The sequence below is a fragment of the Schistocerca piceifrons genome, chromosome 9 (assembly GCF_021461385.2).
Source record: "Schistocerca piceifrons isolate TAMUIC-IGC-003096 chromosome 9, iqSchPice1.1, whole genome shotgun sequence".
Lineage (NCBI taxonomy): Eukaryota > Metazoa > Arthropoda > Insecta > Orthoptera > Acrididae > Schistocerca > Schistocerca piceifrons.
Window position 1 is genome coordinate 127,780,574 of NC_060146.1, and position 26,236 is coordinate 127,806,809.

A 26,236-nucleotide genomic window follows, 5' to 3' on the forward strand; every position below is an offset into this window, starting at 1 on the left:
CATCAGTCCCCTAGAACTAAGAACTACTTAAACCTAACTAACCTAAGGACAGCACAAAACATCCAGTCATCACGAGACCCAAAGGCCAGAACGATACAATTGTGACCTGGATTATATCACACGTAGTCTACTGCTGCGCCGCTTCCATGTTCTACGCGATCAAAAATGATGTACTACCATAACAGGGCTGGGTTATGAGGCCATAAATACTGCCTGCTCTGCCTACGAAGAATCTATCAATTTACGCAGCCAGCACTGAGAGGTACTCCACGTCAGTCGTCGACTTGATGAGCGTCATCCAGCCTCATGTACGAGGGCTGCCCACAAAGTAATGCACCGTATTTTTTTTCTCTGCCGAAAACAATTCTACGCATGTGAAACGTTACGTACGTATTATTTGAAGTCTCCTCAGTGAGCGCGCCATGTTCCCGTCACATCAGACAGATAGCATAGCTGCAGGACAGTTTCAAAATGGCGCCTGTAGGTAATGTACGCTACAGGCAAGGTAAGGTGCCTTCATTTAATTTCTCACTGCAGAAAAATAAACTGTGGGTAATATTCACAAACGCTTGTCTGAAGTCTATGGAGCATCTGTTGCCGACGGAAGTACAGTCAGTCGCTGGGCACGGAGGGTGAGGTCATCGGAAGGCTGTTCGGCGGAGCTCCACGATTTGCAGCGGTCGGGGAGACCACCACGGCTGTCGCCCTCTCGGACTTGTTTGGGCCGTTAAGGGATGCCATTCGTGGAAGACATTTTGAGGACGATGAGGACGTTATTTACACTGTGAAGCACTGGTTCCGCCACAGTGACAAGGATTGGTATCAATAGGGCACACACGCCCTATTTCGCGCTGGAGGAAAGCCATAGAACGGGACGGAAATTAAGTAGAAAAAATGGATGTTTTATCTAAACACCATCCTTTCATGTATGATTTCATTATGTTCAATAAAGAAGTATTGAAAGGAAAAAAGATGCGGTCCGTTACTTTCTAGGCAACCCTCATTCTACTAGACCGGTAGTCATCACCCTGAGGGTTATTACAACTGAGGGGAAAAACGTAATTTTCTGAGGCATAAAAACAAGAGTTCAATTGTGTTTCAGTCATGGAACTAATGTATACGTACATTTACAAACGACCCCGCGTATACGTACATTTACAAACGACCCCGCGTATACGTACATTTACAAACGCCCGCGCCTATATCTTTGACGCCATGTAGTCTCGTTGAGTGACGTTTACGGACGTGGGTTCCTATTCAAAATACGATGTACTCACTCCCCTCTACAAGCCCTAGAAGGCTGTAACGGGAATTTTCGACTAACCTGTATATTAGAATATGAGTGGACCCACAACTGAACCATTTGTGACTCCCTATGTCTGTTTCGTTTTCTTTTCTTTTCGGGGGCAAAAACAACTGGGGCCACACGTGCCCACGTCAAAACCATTGAACACGAAAACAGAGAGGAGTTAAAAACGACTAAACGTCAATCCCAGTTGACATAAGAGAAGACAGCTAAAAACAGGGACGTGGAGAAAGTGCTACTAGAGGCACCTTTCAGAAACGGAGGTCCAAAACTAGAAATTAAATAGCCTTCGCCATATTGCTTCGGTGGATTAAAAGTAAAACGCGGTCGTCATCCCATGCGTCATTTGCTAAAATGGCCTGTAACTCAGACAGCAAATCCAAGCGGGAATGTAAACGGTGAGAAAATGTGCATTCCGTCAGGAAATGGCGGACAGTTAAAACTTGGGCGCAATGTGTACGAAGTGGTCGGGTAGTGTCACTCGTCAGATGACGATGGCTAAAAAGGCAGTGCCCAGTATGCAGCCTAGTTAAGATTACCTCCTGCCGGCGGGAGGGCCGAGGGAGGTCGTCCAAGCAGCTGGGAGAGCCTTAATAAGCCAGAGTTTATTCCCGTGGAGGGAGGACCATTGGCGATGCCAAAGGGACACCACTTCCTGACTGACGGCAACAGAGAGATCATTGGAGGGAATATAGGAACTCGCGGGCCGAGGTAGGAGGACTGCAGCCTTGGCAGCAGCGTCAGCAGCCTCGTTTCCTCGCACACCGACATGACCAAGAACCCACAGAAACATCACACTGGCTCCACCAAGAGTGAGCAGGTGACAGTTTTCCTGGACCCGCTGCACTAAGGATTGGGCAGTGTACAGCGCACATAGACGTTGAATGTCGCTGAGTCTGAGCAGAGGACACAATTGAAAAGGCTTTGTCGCCGGATGTACTCCGTGGCCTGATACAGGGTGAAGAGTTGGGCTGTAATTAGTGAGGAGTGTGCCAGAAGCTGATATCCAAAGACACAGATGCAAGTGACGAAGGTGCACCCGATGCCACAGTCAGTCCGAGAGCCATCAGTGTATACAAAGCTACTATCGCGAAGTTCCATGCCAATGTCGTGAAACTGAAGGCGATAGACCGAGGCTGTAGTAGTGGTCTTAGGAAGAGAATAAAGTCTAAGATTAAAACGGGCTGCTTCACGAAGCCAAGGTGATGTAGGGTTCGCACCCACCAGGAAAGTTGCAGGTAGTATGAAGTTAAGCCGAAATAGCAAGTGCCGAAAGCGGACTCCAGGAGGTAACAGAAAAGAGGGATGCGCCCCATACTGGCCATCAAAGGAATCATCGAAGAAGTAAGCATAGGATAGGTGGGCACGCATGAAAAACGTCATGCATACGTGCTGAGGAGAAAGTCACAGCGGTAGGACAGTGGTAGTTCAGCAGCTTCAGCATACCGACTAACTCCGTTTGTGATTTCTCCCCACCGTTCCGATTTACCTTTGCGATTTTTTGAATTCTAAATTAACACTTGTGCTGCAAACTGCTGCGCTGTGAGAGGAAGCACACGTTACCTGGCTGCTGCTGGCCCGCCTCTGCCTTCTCCTCCCCCCTGGGGTCGAAGTCCGGGTCTGAGAGGCTGTGCCGCAGCGTCGGCTGCTGTGGTGCTTGTTGCCCCTCTTCCAGCAACTCGTTCTCCAGCAGGCGCAGCTCCGCGCGGCCGGGCGCGATGTTCTCTGCGAACGATGTGTCGAACGGGTCTGCGATTCTCGCGATGTCCTGAGAAACAGCGCGAGGCAACCACATAAACATTCCGCACACGCTCTACACACCATTGCACTAAATACCGTGGACACTGTCTTGTAAACACCTCATTTAAACACATTCTTCCTGCCCTGTTTACAACAAACTGACACAGCATTTCCCTGCCGTTGCGGTCTTCGGTCCAAATCCGTTGTGGACGCAGCTCCACACCATAGCCCATCCTGTGCAAGACTCTCTCACTCCGATTAACTACTGGAATCCTCATCCATTTGAACCAGCTTACTGTGTTCTGCAGGGTGACCATTATTGAACTATATGAAAGAAAATCGTCATAACTTCTGAAAGGTTTGCGTTGGGCTTTCAAACTGCACAGTTGACCGCGGGGCATGATGGAAATTAGTATGTGCATGCGCAAGTGTCTTGTTGTCGTCAAATTCCACGTGAAAATGTCACGGTACAGCTTGCCTGCACGTATAGCACTTGTGAAGACCTCCTATGACAGCAATAACAGCCCGTCTGCGGCTCAGAGGAAGTTTGGGACCGAGTTCACGCTGAAGACAATCAAGAATTTGATTCCCAAGTTTGAGAGAGGGGGTAGTGTTCGTGATGACAGTGTTGGCGCTGTCAGTCGTCCAAAAAGCGTGAGAAGGCCTGCAAACATCGAGAAGACATGCGCTGCATTTCAAACCAGTCCCAGGGTATCGATCAGACAAGGTGCACAACAGGTGGGAATCAACCGGTAGACACAATGACAGACTGTTGTTGAAGACCGTCCCCATACAAAATTCAAATCCATCAGCCATTAAGCCCCAAGGCTATGGAAAAGCGGTTGTATTTCGCTAAAACTATTGTCCAAAGAATTGAAGAACCAGACTTTGATGTGAATATGTTTGATTTAGCGAGGAAGCCCGGTTTCATTTCGATGGGTTCGTCAATAAGAAAAATTGGCGCGTTTGGCGACTGAGAATCCGCATCTCGCGGTCTAAAAGTATTTTTATCCTCAACGGGTGACCGTGTGGTGTGCCATGTCCAGTCACGGAATAATCGGTGCGATATTCCTTGATGGCACGGGGACTATCGAACGGTACCTGAAGAGTTTTGAAGAGGATTTCATCCCCGTTATCCAAAGCGACCTGATTTCGACACGATGTAGTTCATGCAAGACGCAACTCGACCCCATCGAATCAGGAGAGTGTTTGGTATCTTGGAGGAGCGCATTCTGGCTCTGGGGTACCCAGAGGTCATTGGCCTCGATTGGCCGCCATATTTTACGGAACTGAACACATTCGACTCCTTTTTGTCGGGCTATATTAAAAGACAAGGTGCACAGCAGTAACCCCAAAACCAATGCTGAGCTGGAGGCAGCCATTCGGGAGGTCATCAACAGCATCGATGTTCCGTCACTTCACCTGATCATGCAGTATTTCGCTATTCGTCTGCGGCAAATCATCGCCAATGATGGCAGGTATATCGAACATGTAACCTATATCCGAATATATGTTGAATAGAGTGTGCGCAAGCAGTAGTTTGTAACTAATTTACTTTTTTTTTCATACAGTTCAGTGATTGTCACCCTGTATCTTTGATCTCCCTCAAAAATTTTTACATTGAAACGCCAAATTGATGATTCCTAAATGTCACAGGATGTATTGTTATCACCCTGTATCCCTTTTAGTCATTAATGATGATTACGATGTATTGATGTAGTGTCTCTATCTTCACGTTACAATGTTCTCCAGGTATTCAGAGGCATGTCCGAAGGAACAGACACTGTTCTGACAATTAAAGCTGTGATAAATATTACGAAATCGATTCAATGCGAAGCCACACTGACATCAGCTGTTTTTGACACATCTGTACCGTAATGGGACGCGAAATTGCCGCTTGTCGGCAGCAGTAGCTCCCAGGAACTTCCATGTCATCGAGTCCACAAGCCTTACCCTCAAATGCACGCACGCACTCACGCCTGCGTGTCTGAAGGACATTGCAATGTGAAGATACAGACAGATAAACACATCAATGATGTATCCATGCCTTCTCCGCCTATAATGACGATTACTTCTCGCTCTGTGCAGGGATCACGTAATGTGCGAGCGTTTGAGTTGTGGACTCCATGGAAGTTTGGGTCTATCCTGGATGCGTGCTTGCGTAGTCGAAGTTGTTAAGGCGAACGCTCGCCATGAAGGTTCGAATTTCGGTCCGGAATAAATTTGCATGTGGCAAACACAGCTGATGTCAATTCGGATTCGCAAAATTGGACACTGTAAAGTGAAGATATAGCACTATGTAAATCCCGACATCGTAACCATCGTTGATGACTAAAAGACGTACTGGTTGATAGAATACAACTTGTGGCATGTAGTAATTGTCAATCTGATACTGCTGACGTCAGTAAGGATTCGCAATATGTCTCCATTTCGTAACAACTCTTTTAGTCAAGTTCTCTCAACGTGCCTTCGTTCCTAAATCGATTCATTACCTCTTCTCACCCTTTACGAATATAACCTGCAGCATTATTCCACCTGAATTGCTAATCGCCAATGTTTCATTTCCGTCCAAGGATACACTCCATACAAATACCTTCAGGCAAAGACTTCTTAATGCTTAACTTTACATTAAATGTTAACAAATTCCTCTTATTCCGAAAGGATTTTCTTGCGATTGCCAGTCTATATTTTATATCCCCTACGCTTAGGCCATCACCGCTTATTTTGCTGCGGAAATAGCGAAGGTAATCTACTACTATAGTGTCATTTCCTAATACAATTCCCTCAATATTTAATTCTACTACGTTCTATTATCCTTGTTCCACTTATGCTGATATTCGCCACCTCTTTTCGAGACAATATCCACCGTGTTGAACTGAGCTTCCTATTCCTTTGCCGTCTCTGACAGAATTACAGGTATAATGCTATCGGCAAATGTTAAAATTTTTTGTTTATTCTTCGTCAACTTCAGTTCATCATCATCATCATCATCATCATCATCATCATCATTTAAGACTGATTATGTCTTTCAGCGTTCAGTCTGGAGCATAGCCCCCCTTATAAAATTCCTCCATGATCCCCTATTCAGTGCTAACATTGGTGCCTCTTCTGATGTTAAACCTATTACTTCAAAATCATTCTTAACCGAATCCAGGTACCTTCTCCTTGGTCTGCCCCGACTCCTACCCTCTACTGCTGAACCCATGAGTCTCTTGGGTAACCTTGCTTCTCCCATGCGTGTAACATGACCTCACCATCTAAGCCTGTTCGCCCTGACTGCTACATCTATAGAGTTCATTCCCAGTTTTTCTTTGATTTCTTCATTGTGGACACCCTCCTGCCATTGTTCCCATCTACTACTACCTGCAATCATCCTAGCTACTTTCATATCCGTAACCTCAACCTTATTGATAAGGTAACCTGAATCCACCCAGATTTCGCTCCCATACAACAAAGTTGGTCGAAAGATTGAACGGTGCACAGATAACTTAGTCTTGGTACGGACTTCCTTCTTGCAGAAGAGAGTAGATCGTAGCTGAGCACTCACTGCATTAGCCTTGCTACACCTCGCTTCCAGTTCTTTCACTATGTTGCCATCCTGTGAGAATATGCATCCTAAGTACTTGAAACCGTCCACCTGTTCTAACTTTGTTCCTCCTATTTGGCACTCAATCCGTTTATATTTCTTTCCCACTGACATTACTTTCGTTTTGGAGATGCTAATCTTCATACCATAGTCCTTACATTTCCGATCTAGCTCTGAAATATTACTCTGCAAACTTTCAATCGAATCTGCCATCATAACTAAGTCATCCGCATATGCAAGACTGCTTATTTTGTGTTCACATATCTTAATCTCACCCAGCCAGTCTATTGTTTTCAATATATGATCCATAAATAATATGAACAACAGTGGAGACAGGTTGCAGCCTTGTCTTACCCCTGAAACTACTCTGAACCATGAACTCAGTTTACCGTCAACTCTAACTGCTGCCTGACTATCCATGTAAAGACCTTTAATTGCTTGCAAAAGTTTGCCTCCTATTCCGTAGTCTCGTAGAACAGACAATAACTTCCTCCTAGGAACCCGGTCATATGCCTTTTCTAGATCTATAAAGCATAGATACAAATCCCTGTTCAACTCATAACACTTCTCCATTATTTGTCGTAAACTAAAGATCTGGTCCTGACAACCTCTAAGAGGCCTAAACCCACACTGATTTTCATCCAATTGCTCCTCAACTAATACTCGCACTTTCCTTTCAACAATACCTGAGAAGATTTTACCCACAGCGCTGATTAAAGAGATACCTCTGTAGTTGTTACAATCTTTTCTCTTTCCATGTTTAAAGATTGGTGTGATTACTGCTTTTGTCCAGTCTGATGGAACCTGTCCCGACTCCCAGGCCATTTCAATTATCCTGTGTAGCCATTTAAGACCTGACATTCCACTGTACTTGATGAGTTCCGACTTAATTTCATCCACCCCAGCTGCTTTATTGCACTGCAATCTATGGACCATTTTCTCCACTTCCTCAAACGTGATCCTATTTCCATCATCATTCTTATCCCATTCTACCTCGAAATCTGAAACATTACTGATCGTATTTTCTCCTACATTGAGCAACTCTTCAAAATATTCCCTCCATCTGCCCAAGGCATCCACAGGATTCACCAGCAGTTTTCCTGACCTGTCCAAAACACTTGTCATTTCCTTCTTACCTCCCTTTCGAAGACTGCTAATTACACTCCAGAATGGTTTTCCAGCAGCTTGACCCAATGTCTCCAACCCGTTTCCAAAGTCTTCCCAAGATTTCTTCTTGGATGCTGCAATTATCTGTTTGGCTTTGTTTCTTTCTTCAACATAACTTTGTCTGTCTACCTGAGTTCTAGTATGTAGCCATTTTTTATACGCCTTCTTTTTCCTTTTACAGGCTGCCTTGACTGTGTCATTCCACCAAGCTGTTTGCTTCCTCCTACTTTTACACACCACTGTTCCAAGACATTCTTTAGCCACTTCTAGTACTGTGTCCCTGTACCTTGTCCATTCCTTTTCCAATGACTAATTGACTACATTCAACTAACTGGTACCTTTCTGAGATCGCTGTTATGTACTTGTGCCTGATTTCCTTATCCTGAAGTTTCTCCACTCTTATCCTCCTACATATGGACCTGACCTCCTGCACTTTCGGCCTCGCAATCCCAATTTCACTGCAGATTAAATAAAGATCAGTGTCATCAAAGAATCCTCTGAATACACGTGTGTCCCTCACAGCCTTCCTGAATTCCTGATCTGTTATTATATAGTCAATGACAGATCTGGTTCCCCTGCTTTCCCAAGTATACCGGTGAATGTTCTTATGTTTAAAAAAGGAGTTTGTGATTACTAAGCCCATACTGGCACAGAAATCCAAGAGTTGCTGCCCGTTCCTGTTTGCCTCCATATCCTCTCCAAATTTACCCATAACCTTTTCATACCCTTCTGTTCGATTTCCAATCCTGGCGTTAAAATCACCCATGAGCAGAACACTGTCCTTGTCCTTTACTCTAACAACTACATCACTGAGTGCTTCATAAAAACTATCAATCTTATCTTGATCAGTCCCTTCACAATGCGAATATACTGACACAATCCTAATTTTCTTGCTAGACACTGTCAAATCTATCCACATCAGTCGTTCGTTTACATACCTTATTGCAACTACGCTGGCTTCCATTTCTTTCCTGATGTAAAGCTCTACACCCCATTGTGCTATTCCTGCTTTGACTCCTGACAAGTAGACCTTCTATTCTCCCACATCTTATTCTTTCTCACCCCTTACCCGAATGTCACTAACAGCTAAAACGTCCAGCCCCATCTTACTTGCAGCCTCTGCCAGCTCTACCTTCTTCCAAGAGTAGCCCCCATTGATATTAATAGCTCCCCATCTCATTACCATTTGTTTGCCAAGTCGTATCTTAGGAGTCCCTGGTTTGTCAGAGGTGGGACTCCGTCACCTCCAAAGGTCCGAGGCATTTTGCTCTGATTGTTGCCAGCATCATATTTAAAGTACCAGGGAAGCAGGTTGCTAGCCTTACTTGCCCTGAGTCCCATTGGGTTTTACCCCTAACGGCTGAGGGACTAACCGGTGGATTTGGTAGTCTTTGCCGTATGAGCACAAAGATGACCACAACTCAGAATATGTCCGAGATGCCCAGCCTTATTCCGAAGTAACTGGTATCCCGACTGTCGCGACGACTTACTTGGCCACTCATACGTTGCCCGTGGTTCATGAACTAGGACATGACTACAGGAACCCACACCATGAACCATCTTCCATAAATTATTTAGTTTAGATTACTGCTTGCTCTACATATGTATTTAATAATAATACATTAACTGCAGCCAGTCATTCAAGTTCAAAGTACAATTATAATAATGCAGCCGGCCGGAGTGGCCGTGCGGTTCTCGGCGCTACAGTCTGGAGCCGAGAGACCGCTACGGTCGAAGGTTCGAATCCTGCCTCGGGCATGGATGTGTGTGATGTCCTTAAGTTCGTTAGGTTTAATTAGTTCTAAGTTCTAGGCGACTGATGACCTCAGAAGTTAAGTCGCATAGTGCTCAGAGCCATTTGAACCATTTATAATAATGCAAGGAAGTGGATATTTAATACACTGTGATGTGCATAGACACTTATTGTTTCTTTTAGTGTAGAGTTCTAGAGAGTAACGTTCGTATATTCGGTTACACACATGTGCGCGCGAGCGCGCATGCTTTGCATTTGCTTCGTGACGTGTTGTTGAAGATATGGGAACCCTTTACTGCATTTGTTAAGTTCTCCAAGTTTTCTTTTGTCCATGTTCGGTGAATTACGGCTCCTGTACTGAAAAATACTGTGTGGCGTTTATGACAAATCTCCACTTACGTCTCCTTACATTTTTATTCCTGTGTTTTGACATTTAGCACAGGAAGGTTCATGTTGCTGTAAGGTAGCGACAAGCGTACACATCGCGTCACGTGACAGGCGGTGTCAGAGCGCGAGAAAACCGAGATAACAGAGCCGTATCGTGCTGGAGCCTACACAGGTAGTGGGGATTCACCCGCAAGGCTTGGCGTGGAGCAGTGTAACTTTCATCATTTACACTTAGTGCTTAAATGTTAATACACATCTTCAACCGTGCTTCTGACTGACTTCCACTAATATATTAAAAATGATTCCAGTAACTTTCAATTCACGTGTAGAAAAAACCAAATACAAAGTCCAGTCATTGTTGATAGTCATTCATGAAAACTACGGACAAAACACAGGCGCGCCGTCAGCGGGTAGCTGGCAATCTGTTAAGGTTGCTTACTACTCGTATGTGATCATTTTCGAAGGAGGCAATACGTGAATCCGCGTGCAAATGTGATGTCGCGTAAAAACGAAATAATTTATTAAAAATGCCTCGATGGCATTGTTGTGCGAGCCTGGGTAGTCTCGAGTGAATTCTGCGATGGTGTGGAGCTTTTTGTTATGACTTTTGCAGGTCTCTAGAAATAATTAGCATCCGTAACCTCTGCCATAATCAATGTTAATAGATGGCGGCCAGCATTTTTTCCTTTATTTTTTGGTTCAATAAATAGAACAAAAATCCTAGTAATCCGTAATTTCATTTTTAATGGCACTGAGTTCTTTCCCAGGTGTCACTCTCTTATGCACTGTTCACTGGATTCACGTGAAAGCCTGCGACCAGCGGAGAGCAAAGCCAGTCAGGACAACGGTTACGAGACATCGTTACAAGATAAGAGGTATAGGTTGCGCAGGATCGGTGGCGGATGCGCAATTACCAGTTTTAGTCCAAACAGCTGGGCGAGTCCATTCGTTCGTTCACAAGGGGAGGCCGACATGCGTTTGTTACCTTTCGGCCAGTCGGCAATGACAGAATCAACACGCTCGCTCTGCACACTTTCTCAAACGATTTTACAGAAACTATTCGGTAAAAAATTTCATGTTTGCTTTACTTGTAACTTTATATGTCAGGTCCATTATGATGTGCACATCATTTCGCTAATGTTCATAGTTTCAGTGATATTTACCTGGAAGTAAGACACTACGGGAAATTCGGAAAAGTTTGCAATGGAAAAAAGGGGTCGCTATGATTTTGCGTCTGATGCATATTACGTAATATGTTGCTGCGTATAAAATTTAGCTGACATATTAAATTTTTCTTTAAAATCATTTGGAAGTCTCTGTCACGAATCTCGAGAAAGCACATTCATTTGCGATTGCACCGAGCCAACGATAAATCCAGAGTGAAATATTCACAACGTTCCCCATATTTCATAAACGGTTTGAGGTATCGAAATGAGATTTTGGCAAATGCTTCCTCAGCAGACTTCACATCTAGCGGCCACAGAATTTTACGTGCACTGTACGCAAATTCCCACCCGTTGCGCAGAGGAAAGAGAGAGCGGGCATTATTTATTGAAATCCACCGTGTTTGTTCATCCTGGCACATCCTTTTGGTGCGAAGGAACCCGCCACGTAGCTTCTCAGGATTAAAATTTGATTTCATCGTGAGACAACTGATAGTACGAATATTGAAGGCATTAATTATTTTTCTTACATTACCCTCATAAATGCCATAACCGGATATATGTCTTCTCGTTTTTCCACCAAAGTTTTCAGTAGTCTTTCCGAAGTGCTCATGTTTGACCGTAGCAAGCATTCCGTAGCCGGCCGGTATATGAGTCTGGATTGCATAGTTTTGGACACTCCGATCACTTTCTTTATACAGGACACCCACCCTCTTTTTAATGATATTGTTCCACTGTGAGATGTGGACCGGTGATTTTTATGCTGTGCGTTGGTACTGGCGAGAGTCTGGCTCTGAACAAAGCTACTGCTCTACAGAGTGATTGAAAATGTATGCATCAAAATAAGAGTAAAACAAAGTTTTGACTGAAACTGCTTTATTTCCGAGTTATGATGCACAATGGCGTTTGCGGCAGACGTTACACAATGAACCAATTCAGGACTTTAGCGTGTTGGACTCGCCCGCATACTGACTGATGCTTTGTCGACGGTCCCCTTGCACGTTTCAGAGTACCCCAGAGTTGCTTATCCCGGTAACTGGGCAGACCGTGCAGGACGAATCACCTCGCTCGCCTCATTTCCGGATCTTAATCCCTGGACTTGTGCCTTTGGGGTCGTCTCAGAGAGCTTGTGTATGGCGTTGCAACAAACTACAGCAACGAACTTAGAAATAGCTTTGCAACTGTACAAGAGGAGATGAACGGAGCCTGCAACATACTGGCAGAGGAAGAGAGTCGGGAACGTCACCGCCCTCGCCTTTATGGACATCATTTTGAAAAATTTTGGAAATTTATGGAAAGGTCTCATGAGACCCAAACTACTAAGGAAATCGGTCCCTAGACTTACACACTACTTTAACTTACGCTATGAACAACACACAGACCCATTCCCTAGGGAGGATGCGAACCTTCAACGCGGGGTTGCCGCGCGGACCGTGACAAGACGTCTGAGACCGGGCGGCTACCCCGCGCGGGCCGTGACAAGACGTCTGAGACCTGGCGGCTACCCCGCGCGGGCCGTGACAAGACGTCTGAGACCTGGCGGCTACCCCGCGCGTGCCGTGACAAGACGTCTGAGACCGGGCGGCTACCCCGCGCGGGCCGTGACAAGACGTCTGAGACCGGGCGGCTACCCCGCGCGGGCCGTGACAAGACGTCTGAGACCGGGCGGCTACCCCGCGCGGGCCGTGACAAGACGTCTGAGACCGGGCGGCTACCCCGCGCGGGCCGTGACAAGACGTCTGAGACCGGGCGGCTACCCCGCGCGGGCCGTGTCAAGACGTCTGAGACCGGGCGGCTACCCCGCGCGGGCCGTGACAAGACGTCTGAGACCGGGCGGCTACCCCGCGCGGGCCGTGACAAGACGTCTGAGACCGGGCGGCTACCCCGCGCGGGCCGTGACAAGACGTCTGAGACCGGGCGGCTACCCCGCGCGGGCCGTGACAAGACGTCTGAGACCGGGCGGCTACCCCGCGCGGGCCGTGACAAGACGTCTGAGACCGGGCGGCTACCCCGCGCGGGCCGTGACAAGACGTCTGAGACCGGGCGGCTACCCCGCGCGGGCCGTGACAAGACGTCTGAGACCGGGCGGCTACCCCGCGCGGGCCGTGACAAGACGTCTGAGACCGGGCGGCTACCCCGCGCGGGCCGTGACAAGACGTCTGAGACCGGGCGGCTACCCCGCGCGGGCCGTGACAAGACGTCTGAGACCGGGCGGCTACCCCGCGCGGGCCGTGACAAGACGTCTGAGACCGGGCGGCTACCCCGCGCGGGCCGTGACAAGACGTCTGAGACCGGGCGGCTACCCCGCGCGGGCCGTGACAAGACGTCTGAGACCGGGCGGCTACCCCGCGCGGGCCGTGACAAGACGTCTGAGACCGGGCGGCTACCCCGCGCGGGCCGTGACAAGACGTCTGAGACCGGGCGGCTACCCCGCGCGGGCCGTGACAAGACGTCTGAGACCGGGCGGCTACCCCGCGCAGCTCATCATTTTGAACTTGTACTTGAGTGCACGTGCAGTAAGTAGGTGTGTTGAATGTCGGGTGCCTTTGTGTCATTGCTTTCTGTGAAGAAAGAATCTTCCGTCGTACTTGTGTTCCCGACTCCACCACGTAACTCTGAAATAAAGTAGTTTCAGACAAAAAAAAAACATTATTTAACATTTTACTCTTACTTCGATGCATACATTACACCCGTGAAATGTGTACAGTTATTTCTGGATCACCCTGTGTTCAGAGTTATTCTTATTAACGCTTAAAAGCCACCGAAGCGATGTGGATGACGCTGAGACACGTGATATTTGTCACATGAGATAGCAAATGTCGGGAAATACGCCAAAAGTCGATGACAAATGTTGAAATGTGACCTCACCGATGACGTACCTAGGCACACGTACAACGCTTGATTTTATCTGTCTGTCGCACCTGATTATCCCAATCCCACCCAAGTATTCACATTAGTGTGGCTCTGGGTCCATGTGCGCGACTTCAGTGCCTGGAGTTCAGGGCTCGACTCTTGCATCTGGCAGGCAGTTTTTTTTTTTCATTAAGTAAGTTACGTGTTTACATAGAGGTAAGATTTATTATTTACAGTTTTGAACATAGCTGTTACCACCCGTATACTACTTCAACATGGGATTAAACAGCAATCTGGTTGCACATAAACGGTAGGTACATTGACCTAGGTTTCGAGACCTACTGGGGTGCCTTTATCAAAATGAAATGTTACTAAACCGTAAAACTACATTGTTAAAAAGCGTTAGTCAAAATTTGGAGCAGCTATACTAAAATCGATAGTAAAATAAAACGTTTTATTTTATTTTTGACTTTTGCATAGCTCCTCCAAATTCTGTCTATTGCTTTTAAGCAACGTAATTGTATGATTTAGCAACATTTCACTCTGATGACGACACCCATAGTAGGCGTCGAAACCTAGGTCAGTGTACCTACCGTTTATGTCCAACTGGTTGGCTGTTGAGTCCTATGTTGAAACCAGATTTGTTATTTAATTTACTGGTCTCGTGGAATCGCATATTTATTCCAAAGTACGCTACAACAAAAGACTACGGTGTTGCCTCCCAAGTAAATGAGTGTAAGCTTCCGAATTGCGTTGATACTAGTGAATGAGCTAAGATTTGTTTACTAAATGATGTTTTTTTAAAAAAAAGGACAAAAGGAAAGAAACACAAATTAAGAACACCTTTTTAAGTTCATCCATTACGGATATTTTATAATCGTGACTTAACAGAACGAAAGTAAGTTATATAAAATTGCGACCAGTCCCTTTTTTGAATGATTATGTTTTATTCCATGAACCGGTTTTCGAACCTTTTCAGGTTCATCTTCAGATGGTTTCTGGAAGTTATATCATTATATCCAGCATAATGCTGGGTGCTGGTTCTATGACAAAAAGACGGAACACGCTTTAATGTACCGGCATGACTATTGCTTATCTGTCGATATGGATGTAAATTTCGTTTTTTACTTACTGCAACAGTATACACGGCTATTTCCGTTAGTGCTCATACGTCTGCCTCCATTTTCATGTCCAGTTGTTATATCACTACACACACTTTCACACAAACTACATTAATTTACACGCTGACAGCGAGACTTTGCCAGCATCCAGCATGTGCTCTATAACTGTTGCTTATTACAAAGATTTTGATAAAAGATATGGCGTAGCCCTACTTTGCGCAGAGATGTAATTTGTTCTTTTTTTACATGTATTAAAGTCGATGTAAGGGCAAATATTTTAATTAGACTGGCGATAACATGAGAGCACAAACTAAAATAAGTAAGTGAATTACTACAAGAACAAACTTCAGGTGATCTGATGTCTTATATCCATTTGTATATTATCGTATAATACAGGCAGTTGATAAATATTTTAATCATGATTGGCATTAACATAAATGCCCAGGAATCAATGATACAAAGTTATTGTTTATGCAGTGAGATACAGCTGTTTGTATTAGTAGGACCTTTATATTTAAAGTTTTAAATTAATAGCAAATCTTCAAATGAACTGTTGAGTTATTTCTGTTGTTACATTAACATGATCTTGGATATTAGTAAGAGTAGATTTTGTTCATTTTAGCAAAAGGTATATGTATAGAAGTTATAGCGTTTGTGATGGACTAAAGCTGTTTGTATGACCGTACACTTTGTATTTAAAAACCAAGAACAAACGTTCAAGTCAACTGTTGACTTATTTTTGTTCTTACATTAAAGTTATCTGGAATATTGATAAAGGCAGCTTCTGTTTGTTCCACCTAGAAGTAATATGTACAAAAGTACTGAAGAATGCCAACAAAAGGACGATACTTGACCTTCATGAAGAAACTGAAATATTTATCTACACAAATACAGCACCTGACTACCTACTCAATGACCAAATCGAACTGAGAAACAAATTTTTCCTTCAGAACTTTGAAGATCTACCAGTTTCAAACAAGTAACCACTCAACAAACCCTACAGCGCCTCCCCACCCACCCCCCTCCTTACATCCTAACTATATTGGCGGCAATGTAATATCCTACCACAGAATGAAACCTGTACTATATTTCTAAATGGTAAAGCCCTCTACAGTTAACGTAATTCAGTACTTTTCTACAAGAACATCTTTTACTTGAGTGCAACGAGGACGATAATTTTTTTTAAGTTCTACGTTTACACTTTTATCAAAAGGTGTTCGAAATTTGCACCGTTTGCACGAATTCAAGTATTGCATCGCTAAATAATCCCTTCACGCACAAGCCCAACCACTGCACGTGCGACGAGGTATGTAATTTGGTGCCATCACATATTCAACACTTCTCATTCACTTTTCGGGGTACTTCCCGACATTTGCCACCCGATGTATCTTAAATTACTTGTCTCAGCGTCATCTACAGCGCTTCGGAGTTTCTTTAACCGTTATTATGAATCACCCTGTATCCATTACAACATGAAGGATAACCTACTAACCTGTCCGACACTACTACTAACCACCACCACCACCACCACCACCACCACCACCACCACCACCACTTACGCTTTCATGTCATTTGACTCTTGGAACTGTACAAGTCATAAATAGCCTTCCACTTCCCTTTATTTAACGGCACGAGTAAAATGTTGGTTGGTTAGATCGTCGACTTGGCTACGGACTTCGATCACTCAACATCAGTACCTTCCCTGGCTTCGGCTCCTGAGGAAGGACGGACTGCCGCTCCTCCACAGACATTTAGTACATCAGTGAAGACAAATGGTTCAAATGGCTCTGAGCACTATGGGACTTAACTTCTGAGGTCATCAGTCACCTAGAACTTAGAACTACTTAAACCTAAGGACATCACACACATCCATGCCCGAGGTAGGATTCGAACTTGCGACCGTAGCGGTCGCGCAATTCCAGACTGAAGCGCCTAGAACCGCACGGTCACTCCGGCCGGCAGTGAAGACACCTAAATGAAAGTGTCTCCAGCCGAGTTCAAGCCATCATAAAGGCCAAAGATGGACATACGTTGTAATGAAACATTACGACGCAGAAAGATACAATATCTAAAAGTCTGCACCAAAGATTAAACTGAGAGGAATGTAGAATATAATCTCTGGAATGTTCATATTTGATTTCTTTTGTTTCATACTCCAAGAAGGAGTTAAAATACACTCTCGCTTGTTACCTAGTAGGGCACTGGCGTACTTTTTGGTGTGTGCTGAAGGCAGCCATCTTGTTAGTATTTATGATTTGTGCGACGAGCATAGCAAGTCTTATTGTCTTGTGAATAAAAAATAGTGAAAAGCATCTAAGTTTTAAGAACATTATTTAAAGCGCCGTAGCATTTAATTCCTTTGTTTCCACCGTCTTCGTGAAGGAAACCGATGCCGCCATAGGAAGATATGCACGGTCAACAAAGAGAAGAACATCGATAGCGACTAATGAATTAATATTGTGCCAGAAGGACTAATTGTACGTTTAAGGTGAGAACTCTGAATAAATCAACAATAATGTCGAATTCAAAAATATTATTAATCGGAATTGTAAATTATATTACAGGCAAATTTCGCGCAGCATCGAATTTGTCCGCATTCAAGCCGGTCAATACAGTTCGTAAAAAAGCCTTTCAAAAATTCCAAAGATAAAGTTCCATATCCATATTTTCTTTTCAAAAATCAATAAATATTTCGCCACATTGTGTGATTCGATAGTGTACGGTCTGAGGCCATATGATGGAAATTAACGACGTCACAATGCGTCAAGACGTAGTGTAAGATCTGTAGATTATGACAGTTGTAGCGAGGGTTTGCTCACGAGCGTCCGGTAAGACCCTCGTGCCAGCCAAAGGAGAGTACTCACGTCTAGGATGGTCTTGGGCTCCGGGTAGTAGGGGGTGAGCGGCTTGGCGATGGGCGCCTTGTCTTCCTCGACGGCCAGGAGGTCCGGCCGCTCAGAGGGCGTGGGCAGGTCGAACGAGACGACCTTGGTGGCCGCACCCAGCAGGTCAGGCCGCTTCTGGACTGCAGCCTCCGCTTCTACCACCACCTGCAACAAGCGCACCCTCCCTCCAACAAGTGAACGAGAGAAGGCAGGGTGTTGGCAGGAGCACAGCTCGCTAAACGAAATCTGTGTCACTGTACACAGCTGTGGCCTATATTGGCTCCAGAAGTCACCGTGTTAAAAAAAAATCCGAAGAATTAAGGAATTGACAATCGTTTTATCCATTTCGTTACTAAGAAACGCAGTGAGCACAGGACAATTAGCCTCTTTCACACACAGCCACAGCTTTGTTAAGAATCATTAATAAAAGACTGGAAAATCTAATGGAGGAGAATCTGCCAGAGGAGTAAGTTTCTTTAATTTACCTCTATGGTCAAAATCTTTTTTGTTTAACAGATTACCGGTTTCGGTCTTTAATGAATATCATCAGATCCGTTTCATAAAAACGAAGTCCTAATGTACTGCAGCCATAGTGGCATCGTCAAATGTTAAATGCGGAATCAGCACCAGCATCGTCAAATACATATAAATCACATCACATGCACGAGTCATGTTGTCAGTAAAACAGGCGCAACATGGGCACAAAAGACGTAATAACGACCATGTCAAATATGGAGGAGACGCAAGGGCGAATTTCGGCGAGGGGGAGCGGGTGCGCTAGGAGGAAAAAACACAGAGAGAGAGAGAGAGAGAGAGAGAGAGAGAGAGAGAGAGATAGAGATAGAGATAGAGATAGAGATAGAGATAGAGATAGAGATAGAGATAGAGATAGAGATAGAGATAGAGATAGAGATAGAGATAGAGATAGAGATAGAGATAGAGATAGAGATAGAGATAGAGATAGAGATAGAGATAGAGATAGAGATAGAGATAGAGATAGAGATAGAGATAGAGATAGAGATAGAGATAGAGATAGAGATAGAGATAGAGATAGAGATAGAGATAGAGATAGAGATAGAGATAGAGAGATAGAGATAGAGAGATAGAGATAGAGAGATAGAGATAGAGATAGAGAGATAGAGATAGAGAGATAGAGATAGAGAGATAGAGAGAGAGAGGGGGGTGTATTTTAAAATTAGGCACACAAAGCCTCTAAGAAAATGGTCAACCTCTTGATACAAACAAACAAAAAATTAATAGCAATAGGCACAAATAGAAGGGTAAAGGTAAGGGTAATGAAGAAATACGAAAAAATGCGCACAGCTTTAAATCCGTAGGAAGCAGGACAGAAATCGACTGGAACAGCAATACAGAGATAAAAACCACTATAGCAAGGCAAAAGAGGCATTTTGTGAAAAAGGAGAATTATTTTCAGCAACGAGTACAAAGATTTGAGGAAAAGACTAATAAAATGTTTTGAATGGAGTGCCCTCATGTATGGTGCTGAAACGTGGAATCTGAGAAAGAAAAATGGAGCATAGCTAGATGCTTTTGACACGGGGACATGGTGGAAGATGGAAGGAATAAGCTGGATGGCCAGAGTGAAAAATGAAGTACTGAGAGGAGTGGGAAAGGAAAGATAATTACCGTATGCAATGGAAAGAAGGGTTGTAAGCTGAACAAATAGTTTTTGGTAACCGGTTCCAAATGACAGAATTCATACATTCATTTAAATTGTGGGTTTTCCCATGAAGACATTTCCTCAGCAAGGTATCTTTACATACGTATCTATTTGTTCAGCTTACAACCCTCAAATTTGGTGTTTATGATACTATTTTATGCTTCAATGATGGTGTAATTAGAAAACTGGGTGTTTTGAAATTATTGGGCATAAAATCTAGGGGAAATACTCCAAAATCATTGGTGAAAATAGATAAAGAGAGAATCCGCAAAGCGGATATTGCGCAAAAAAAAAGCCAGACAGAAAAGAAGAGGGAACAAGAGAAGAAAAGAAGATCAGTATGATGATGATGTTCAGTATGGTGCAGGAAAATATTATATTAGTGGTAAGTAATTCTCATCAAATATCCAAGAATTGCAATATAAAAGCATTACATGGATTTTTCTCAGAACTACATTGTTTTTTACTTTCAGCTGCCATTATTTGATGAACTAATGGGGTTAGAAACATGAAATTTGGTCAATTTGTACTACAGATGGTAATAAGTTATTACAAGTAAATTGAGAACCACCAAACAATCAGAAACTTTTTGAATAATTAATGTACAGAAAAGTTACATTTTACTAGTGAAAGAATAAAATATTTTTCTTCAAAACCGTAAGAGGTAGTATGTTTATTTTACTTGTAAACTGAGATATATGTTATATGTGTGCAGTAAAAATTACGTTGCTTTATCACTTATAGTTCTTTTGAAAAGTGTACCTACACAAAGGGCAAAATAGCATTGGCAAAATAGGGATAAAAATTCTCTTCCGTCTCCCCTTAAATACACGCTGTAACGGTCGTGAGCGTCAGCTAGCTTTGAGATGGGACGTGCAGAGTTAATGTTGGTCAAGAATGCCTTTAAGGCGGCAAAAACGCCATTATCAACACCTCACTGAGTTTGAACGATGTCGTTTAACAGGCTTACGAGAAGCTCGATGTTCCTTCTGCAATATCGCAGAAAGATATGGCAGGAATGTAGCCACTCTATGTGATTGCTGGCAGGAGCGGTCACAAGAATGTACCATCCCAAGAAAAATGCGCTCCAGGCGGCTACGTGTCACTACCGAGAGGGAAGGCCATCGTGTTCGGCGTGTAGCTCTGGTGTATTGTTCTGCATCTGCGGCAGCAATATGAGCAGCAGTTGGCGGCACAGTGACACAGCGAACTGTTACAAATCAGTTACTTCGAGGACAGCTCCGAGTCAGACGCCCCACAGAGTGCATTCCACTGAACCCAAACCACCGCCATTTGCGGCTTCAGTGGTGTCAAGCGTAAGTTCATTCGACGGCAGCCGGTATGTTTTTCTTTTCCTGATGAAAGCCGATTCTGCCTCCGTGTGCATGTGCGTGTGCGTATGCGTGTTTTAAAAGGAGGCCACTAGACAGCCTGCAAACAACCCGCATGGAACTCCATCCCACAAACTGACATCCGGCATCAGTGCAACACAAGTGTCGGAAGTTCCATGCGGCTTTTCGCGGATGATGCTGTAGTATACAGAGAAGTTGCAGCATTAGAAAATTGTAGCGAAATGCGGGAAGATCTGCAGCGGATAGGCACTTGGTGCAGGGAGTGGCAACTGACCCTTAACATAGACAAATGTAATGTTTTGCGAATACATAGAAAGAAGGATCCCTTATTGTATGATTATATGATAGCGGAACAATCACTGGTAGCAGTTACTTCTGTAAAATATCTGGGAGTATGCGTGCGGAACGATTTGAAGTGCAATGATCATATAAAATTAATTGTTGGTAAGCTGGGTACCAGGTTGAGATTCATTGGGAGAGTCCTTAGAAAATGTAGTCCATCAACAAAGGAGGTGGCTTACAAAACAATCGTTCGACCTATACTTGAATATTGCTCATCAGTGTGGGATCCGTACCAGATCGGGTTGACGGAGGAGATAGAGAAGATCCAAAGAAGAGCGGCGCGTTTCGTCACAGGGTTATTTGGTAACCGTGATAGCGTTACGGAGATGTTTAACAAACTCAAGTGGCAGACTCTGCAAGAGAGGCGCTCTGCATCGCGGTGTAGCTTGCTCGCCAGGTTTCGAGAGGGTGCGTTTCTGGATGAGGTATCGAATATATTGCTTCCCCCTACTTATACCTCCCGAGGAGATCACGAATGTAAAATTAGAGAGATTAGAGCGCGCACGGAGGCTTTCAGACAGTCGTTCTTCCCGCGAACCATACGTGACGAACAGGAAAGGGAGGTAATGACAGTGGCACGTAAAGTGCCCTCCGCCACACACCGTTGGGTGGTTCGCGGAGTATAAATGTAGATGGAGATCCATGGTTGCATATTTGCAGTCAGCACTCTAGCGGTTACGCTGCTTATTAATTTAGCAGCATTTCATATTTGTAGTGGCTTATGTCGCACTTATATTAACCTGTGATCTTGTAATGTTAATATGTAAAGACAGTAACTGTTCTCGAACGAACAGATACCATTGATTACCGTGCAGCTTCGCGGCTTCGAGAACAGTTACTGTCGCCATATATATATAGTTGAAGGCTACCCAGCCATTGACCTTCGTCTGTGCGAATGTGCACAGGTTGCCCAAACTCTTACGGGAATCGTCACCTTAGTGTGCGCGAGTAATGAGTGAAGGGGCAAATATCTATTAGGTACATTACGTACGTATATTGTGGACAGTTGGGAATGTGGGTCTCATGGGAAGCGTGCAAGCGACAAGTCCGTGCAGTCGCACTATTCATCTGTGTCCTCGGTGGCTCAGATGCTGGCACAGTAGCTCAGCGTGTTCGGCCGGAGGGTCTAGCTATCTGTAATAAAAAACAGAGTGAACGGATCAACGAACAACTTGAGCAAGTGTCATCGGACGCTCGCCACCAACAAAGTTAACGAACAATATAGAACGAAATGAGATTTAAAAGAAAAAGATGGAAAGAGCGTCTGCCACGTAAGCAGGAGATCCCGGGTTCGAGTTCCAGTCGGGGCACACATTTTCAGCTGTTCCCATCGAGTCACATCAACAACGCCTGTCGGCAGCTGAGGGTTTCAATTAATTATCATTTATTGTCATGTTAATCGTTTAAATGTGTGTCCTAGACAAATGCATTCCAGAAATTCCATTACTCCACTTTTTTCCCCGTCAGTGTAGAAGGAATGTTCCTATTGGAACCTATGTGGCAGAATGTGCTAACTAATCGTTGTCAAACGCAGCGCATAGAAACAGGTCTCTTCCGGGGCTCATACCTTGGGTTCCATTGATGACAGGAATACAGCACCAAGTATTCTGGATTTCACTTGAACTAGGGTCAATTTTTACACATCTTAGCATCACTAACCTACAGTACAGGGTTGAAGAATGACCATTACACACTTCCTCTTCCTTAGGCTAATGTAGCAAATCGCTTTTTTTCTTCTTTTTATGTGGTCTACGGTGGGCCTTAAGGGCCTTATGGAGCCACCATTATTTCATGGACAGCTCCTTAGAAACCCCTCCCCTCCTCCCCCGCCCCCCCCCCCAAAAAAAGTTTTTCCCATTTCTTCATATCAAACCCAGGCTATGGATTCCAAAACGGCTATGCACAGCGTTACGGCGTAAAGTCAAGCGCCGGAGCACCGGCACGCCAGTAGGGAACGATAGAGAAGAGGTGGCCGTGAGAAGACGTCAGCCAATTTTATGCTAACCAATCCCTCTCCAGGACAACAATGTGACATCAGCGGCCACTATGTTAAAATGACATATATATTCCTAAGATTCCAATCTCGAACTGTGTAGAAAATGTTTTTTAATACCTTTATCCGTTTCTGTGATACAGAGGTTCAAAGTCACCCTGCCCGTGCACGTAAAATATGCACGTAAAATCCGATGTGAGGCAAAACTTAGTTTGTAAACTGGTGTAGCACACAGAAATATTCTGTAAAGTGTCTGCGTTGTCGTCAGAAGAGTTCTGGGAATCCTATGTTGGTGTACTGAAGAACATACAAAATTTTTGTGGACTTAAAACTCGGTCTGACGAGCAAATTTAGTACTGCATTATTTCAGTGTCACTTAAATTAACTATCAAAATTTTACTGACCCAAGAAGTTCTTTTCACATGAGTGACACTCCCTGCTGTGGCAGGAAAAAAAGAGAATCAGAGGAAATTGCTCCTATCGGAGCACAAGAAAGGCGAATATGCTCCTGTTTAAAATACTGACTGAAAAATGGGGGTACCAACTGCGTCATTCTACTTTTTTCAGCATCTTTAAACATTTTTCCAAAAAAAAAAATTTTTATGCTGAGAGGTGGAGGTAATGGTAGTGGGAAAGAAACGGAAAGGTAATGAGTACTGGAGAGGACATACAATCGTTGTGGTATAGATAGAACGAAGGAGACAACAGCAGTGTCAGAGAAAGAGAGGAACACAGTGGCAGTGTATCACAGTTGACAGTTACAGAACAGACCTGGGAAAAGAGTGGTAGAAGGATAGAGAGACATAGAAAGTGCAGTTGGATGAGAGCCAGCGATAATGAGACACAGAGATGACAATGACAACGAGGAAGAGAGAGATAGTGACAGTAAGAAGAGTAGCAGTCTGGGAATGAATGAATGAATGAATGAATGAATGAAAGCACTAAGAGGGCAAGAGGTAGTGAGAGTAGGTGGTGGTGGTGGTGGTGGTGGTGGTGCTGGTAGTAGTAGTAGTAGTAGTAGTAGTAGGAGGAGGAGGAGGAGGAGGAGGACAGAATGAAGGGGATTGTGGCTGGGACAGGAGTCAGTGACAAACACACACAGAGATAATGACAGTGAGTTGGACTGCATGAGTGAGAACGGGCTAATGGGAGAGGGTGGGTATGAACGACTTACAGCTATGGACTAGTGCGTGTTAGCGATTTACAGTTAGGGTAGCTTGTGGGAGTTTGAAGAGTTGAATGTTAAAAAGAGCACGAATATATTTGTATGTCAAAATTTTTCGGGAAAATTTTTAGAGGTACATAGGAAGGAAGAATGAGGCTGCTTGTACCCCACTTTTCAGTCAGAGTCAAACAGCAGTAGATTCGACTTTTGTGCTCCAATGGGAGTAAGTTTCCGTTGCTAATTGTATGTCCGGAAACCAATATCCGTCGGTGTATGGGCCAATCTTTCTCCTCAGTCCCTTCTGTCTGTTCCGCAAAAGTAGACATTATAGGTAGTGCTGCATGCGGTTAGTACGCATCCTGGCATCTCTCCGACAGTCTTCGCAGCGACTCTCGCACTGCTTGTGATACACCTGGCTCCATTTGGATTGCATCACATTCGTTCTTCACACGCTCATGCAACGTCTCCACATTGTCAATGGGTTGTGCATGCACCAATGTCTTCAAATGTAGCCATAGCCGGAAGTCTAACGAACTGAGACTCGGTGAATGGGATGGACACGCTACCGTACCTCCTGACCAGTTCATCACCCATCAAACGTTGCAGTAAGGTACTGTAGTGCCACCCGTGGAAAATGGGGTATTGCCTCGTCGTGCGCAAACCACAGTCGTACTCCTGCAAGATTAATTACCTCTGGTGATTCATCGTGCACAAATAGGTGATACGCGGCGCCCATTAAACTGTTTCGCCCTATGGGTGTCACCGACAATTCCGTGCTTACATTGATACTGTTGCGATTCTCATGCCTCTCACGATTTTGCGATGATTTTCGTCTGTCCACTTGTGCGCATTGCGGTTATTTACTATGCCCTTTCTTGTGAATTACACCTCATCTGTCCATGAAGTGCGAATCTTCACCCGCCCATATCTCGACAGATATTGGTTTCCGAACACATCATAATAGGAAAATGTCCCCTTGTTTTCACCAGTATTACCACATGTAAAAATATGTGACACTTTTTGTTAGACAACCTGTATGCTGTAGTGAAAATCAGTACAAAGGCCGGGTTCCGACACAAGTAGTAGTATAATGTCTGAAGCAAACATGTATCGAATTCATTATGAAAGTAATAAATACACATAACACAAACAGTCATGACGGAATTACATATTTTCTTTAATGGTAAAAGTAACAAAATAAGGCGTTTGCATTTCCTAGATGGAAATTGGTATAAAGGCATTCACTGTCCTGTTGTGTTACTGCATTGTTAGCACTTCCTCCTATCTCCGTTCTTCCTAATTGCCTCAAAAATCACCTTCGGCGTTAATATTGTTAGAGTTTGTTGGTCTTACCTTGAAAACGTCGCCCAGTCTTCTCTGTCGCTCTTTTAAGCTCACTTACAGACTCAAATTGCCTTCCATTCTGATAAACACTCCTTACTAATATTCCCCAAAGGTTTTCCACGGGGTTCAAATTTGGGCTACATGCATGCGATGGTAAGATATTGATATCTTTATCTTGATACCACGGTCTGTAACAGAAACATCTTCAAACGCTTTATCTTGTTGAAACATTAGACTTTCGTTCGCTAGGTCCTCATACTTTCTAATCAGTTGTCTCTAGCAACTTCACGCACGTGTTATCATTCTAGTGTTCGGCCAGGCAATGTGTGATTTTTACCTTTAACGCAGAGGCCTGCCAAAACCGTAACACTTCCACTACTGAAATTTCTGCTCATTCT

At 44.3% G+C, this 26,236-nt stretch overlaps 1 protein-coding gene across 1 annotated transcript in view; it reads right to left on the bottom strand.

Moving 5' to 3' along the window:
- Positions 1-26,236, bottom strand: part of LOC124716751 — a 324,669-nt gene that overhangs the window by 178,581 nt on the left and 119,852 nt on the right. Inside the window, exons 10-11 of the mRNA XM_047243294.1 lie at positions 17,941-18,126; positions 2,870-3,074 (exon numbers count right to left, since the gene is read on the bottom strand). Coding sequence (XP_047099250.1) covers positions 2,870-3,074; positions 17,941-18,126 — 391 coding nt within the window. The remainder of the gene's footprint in view (positions 1-2,869; positions 3,075-17,940; positions 18,127-26,236) is intronic.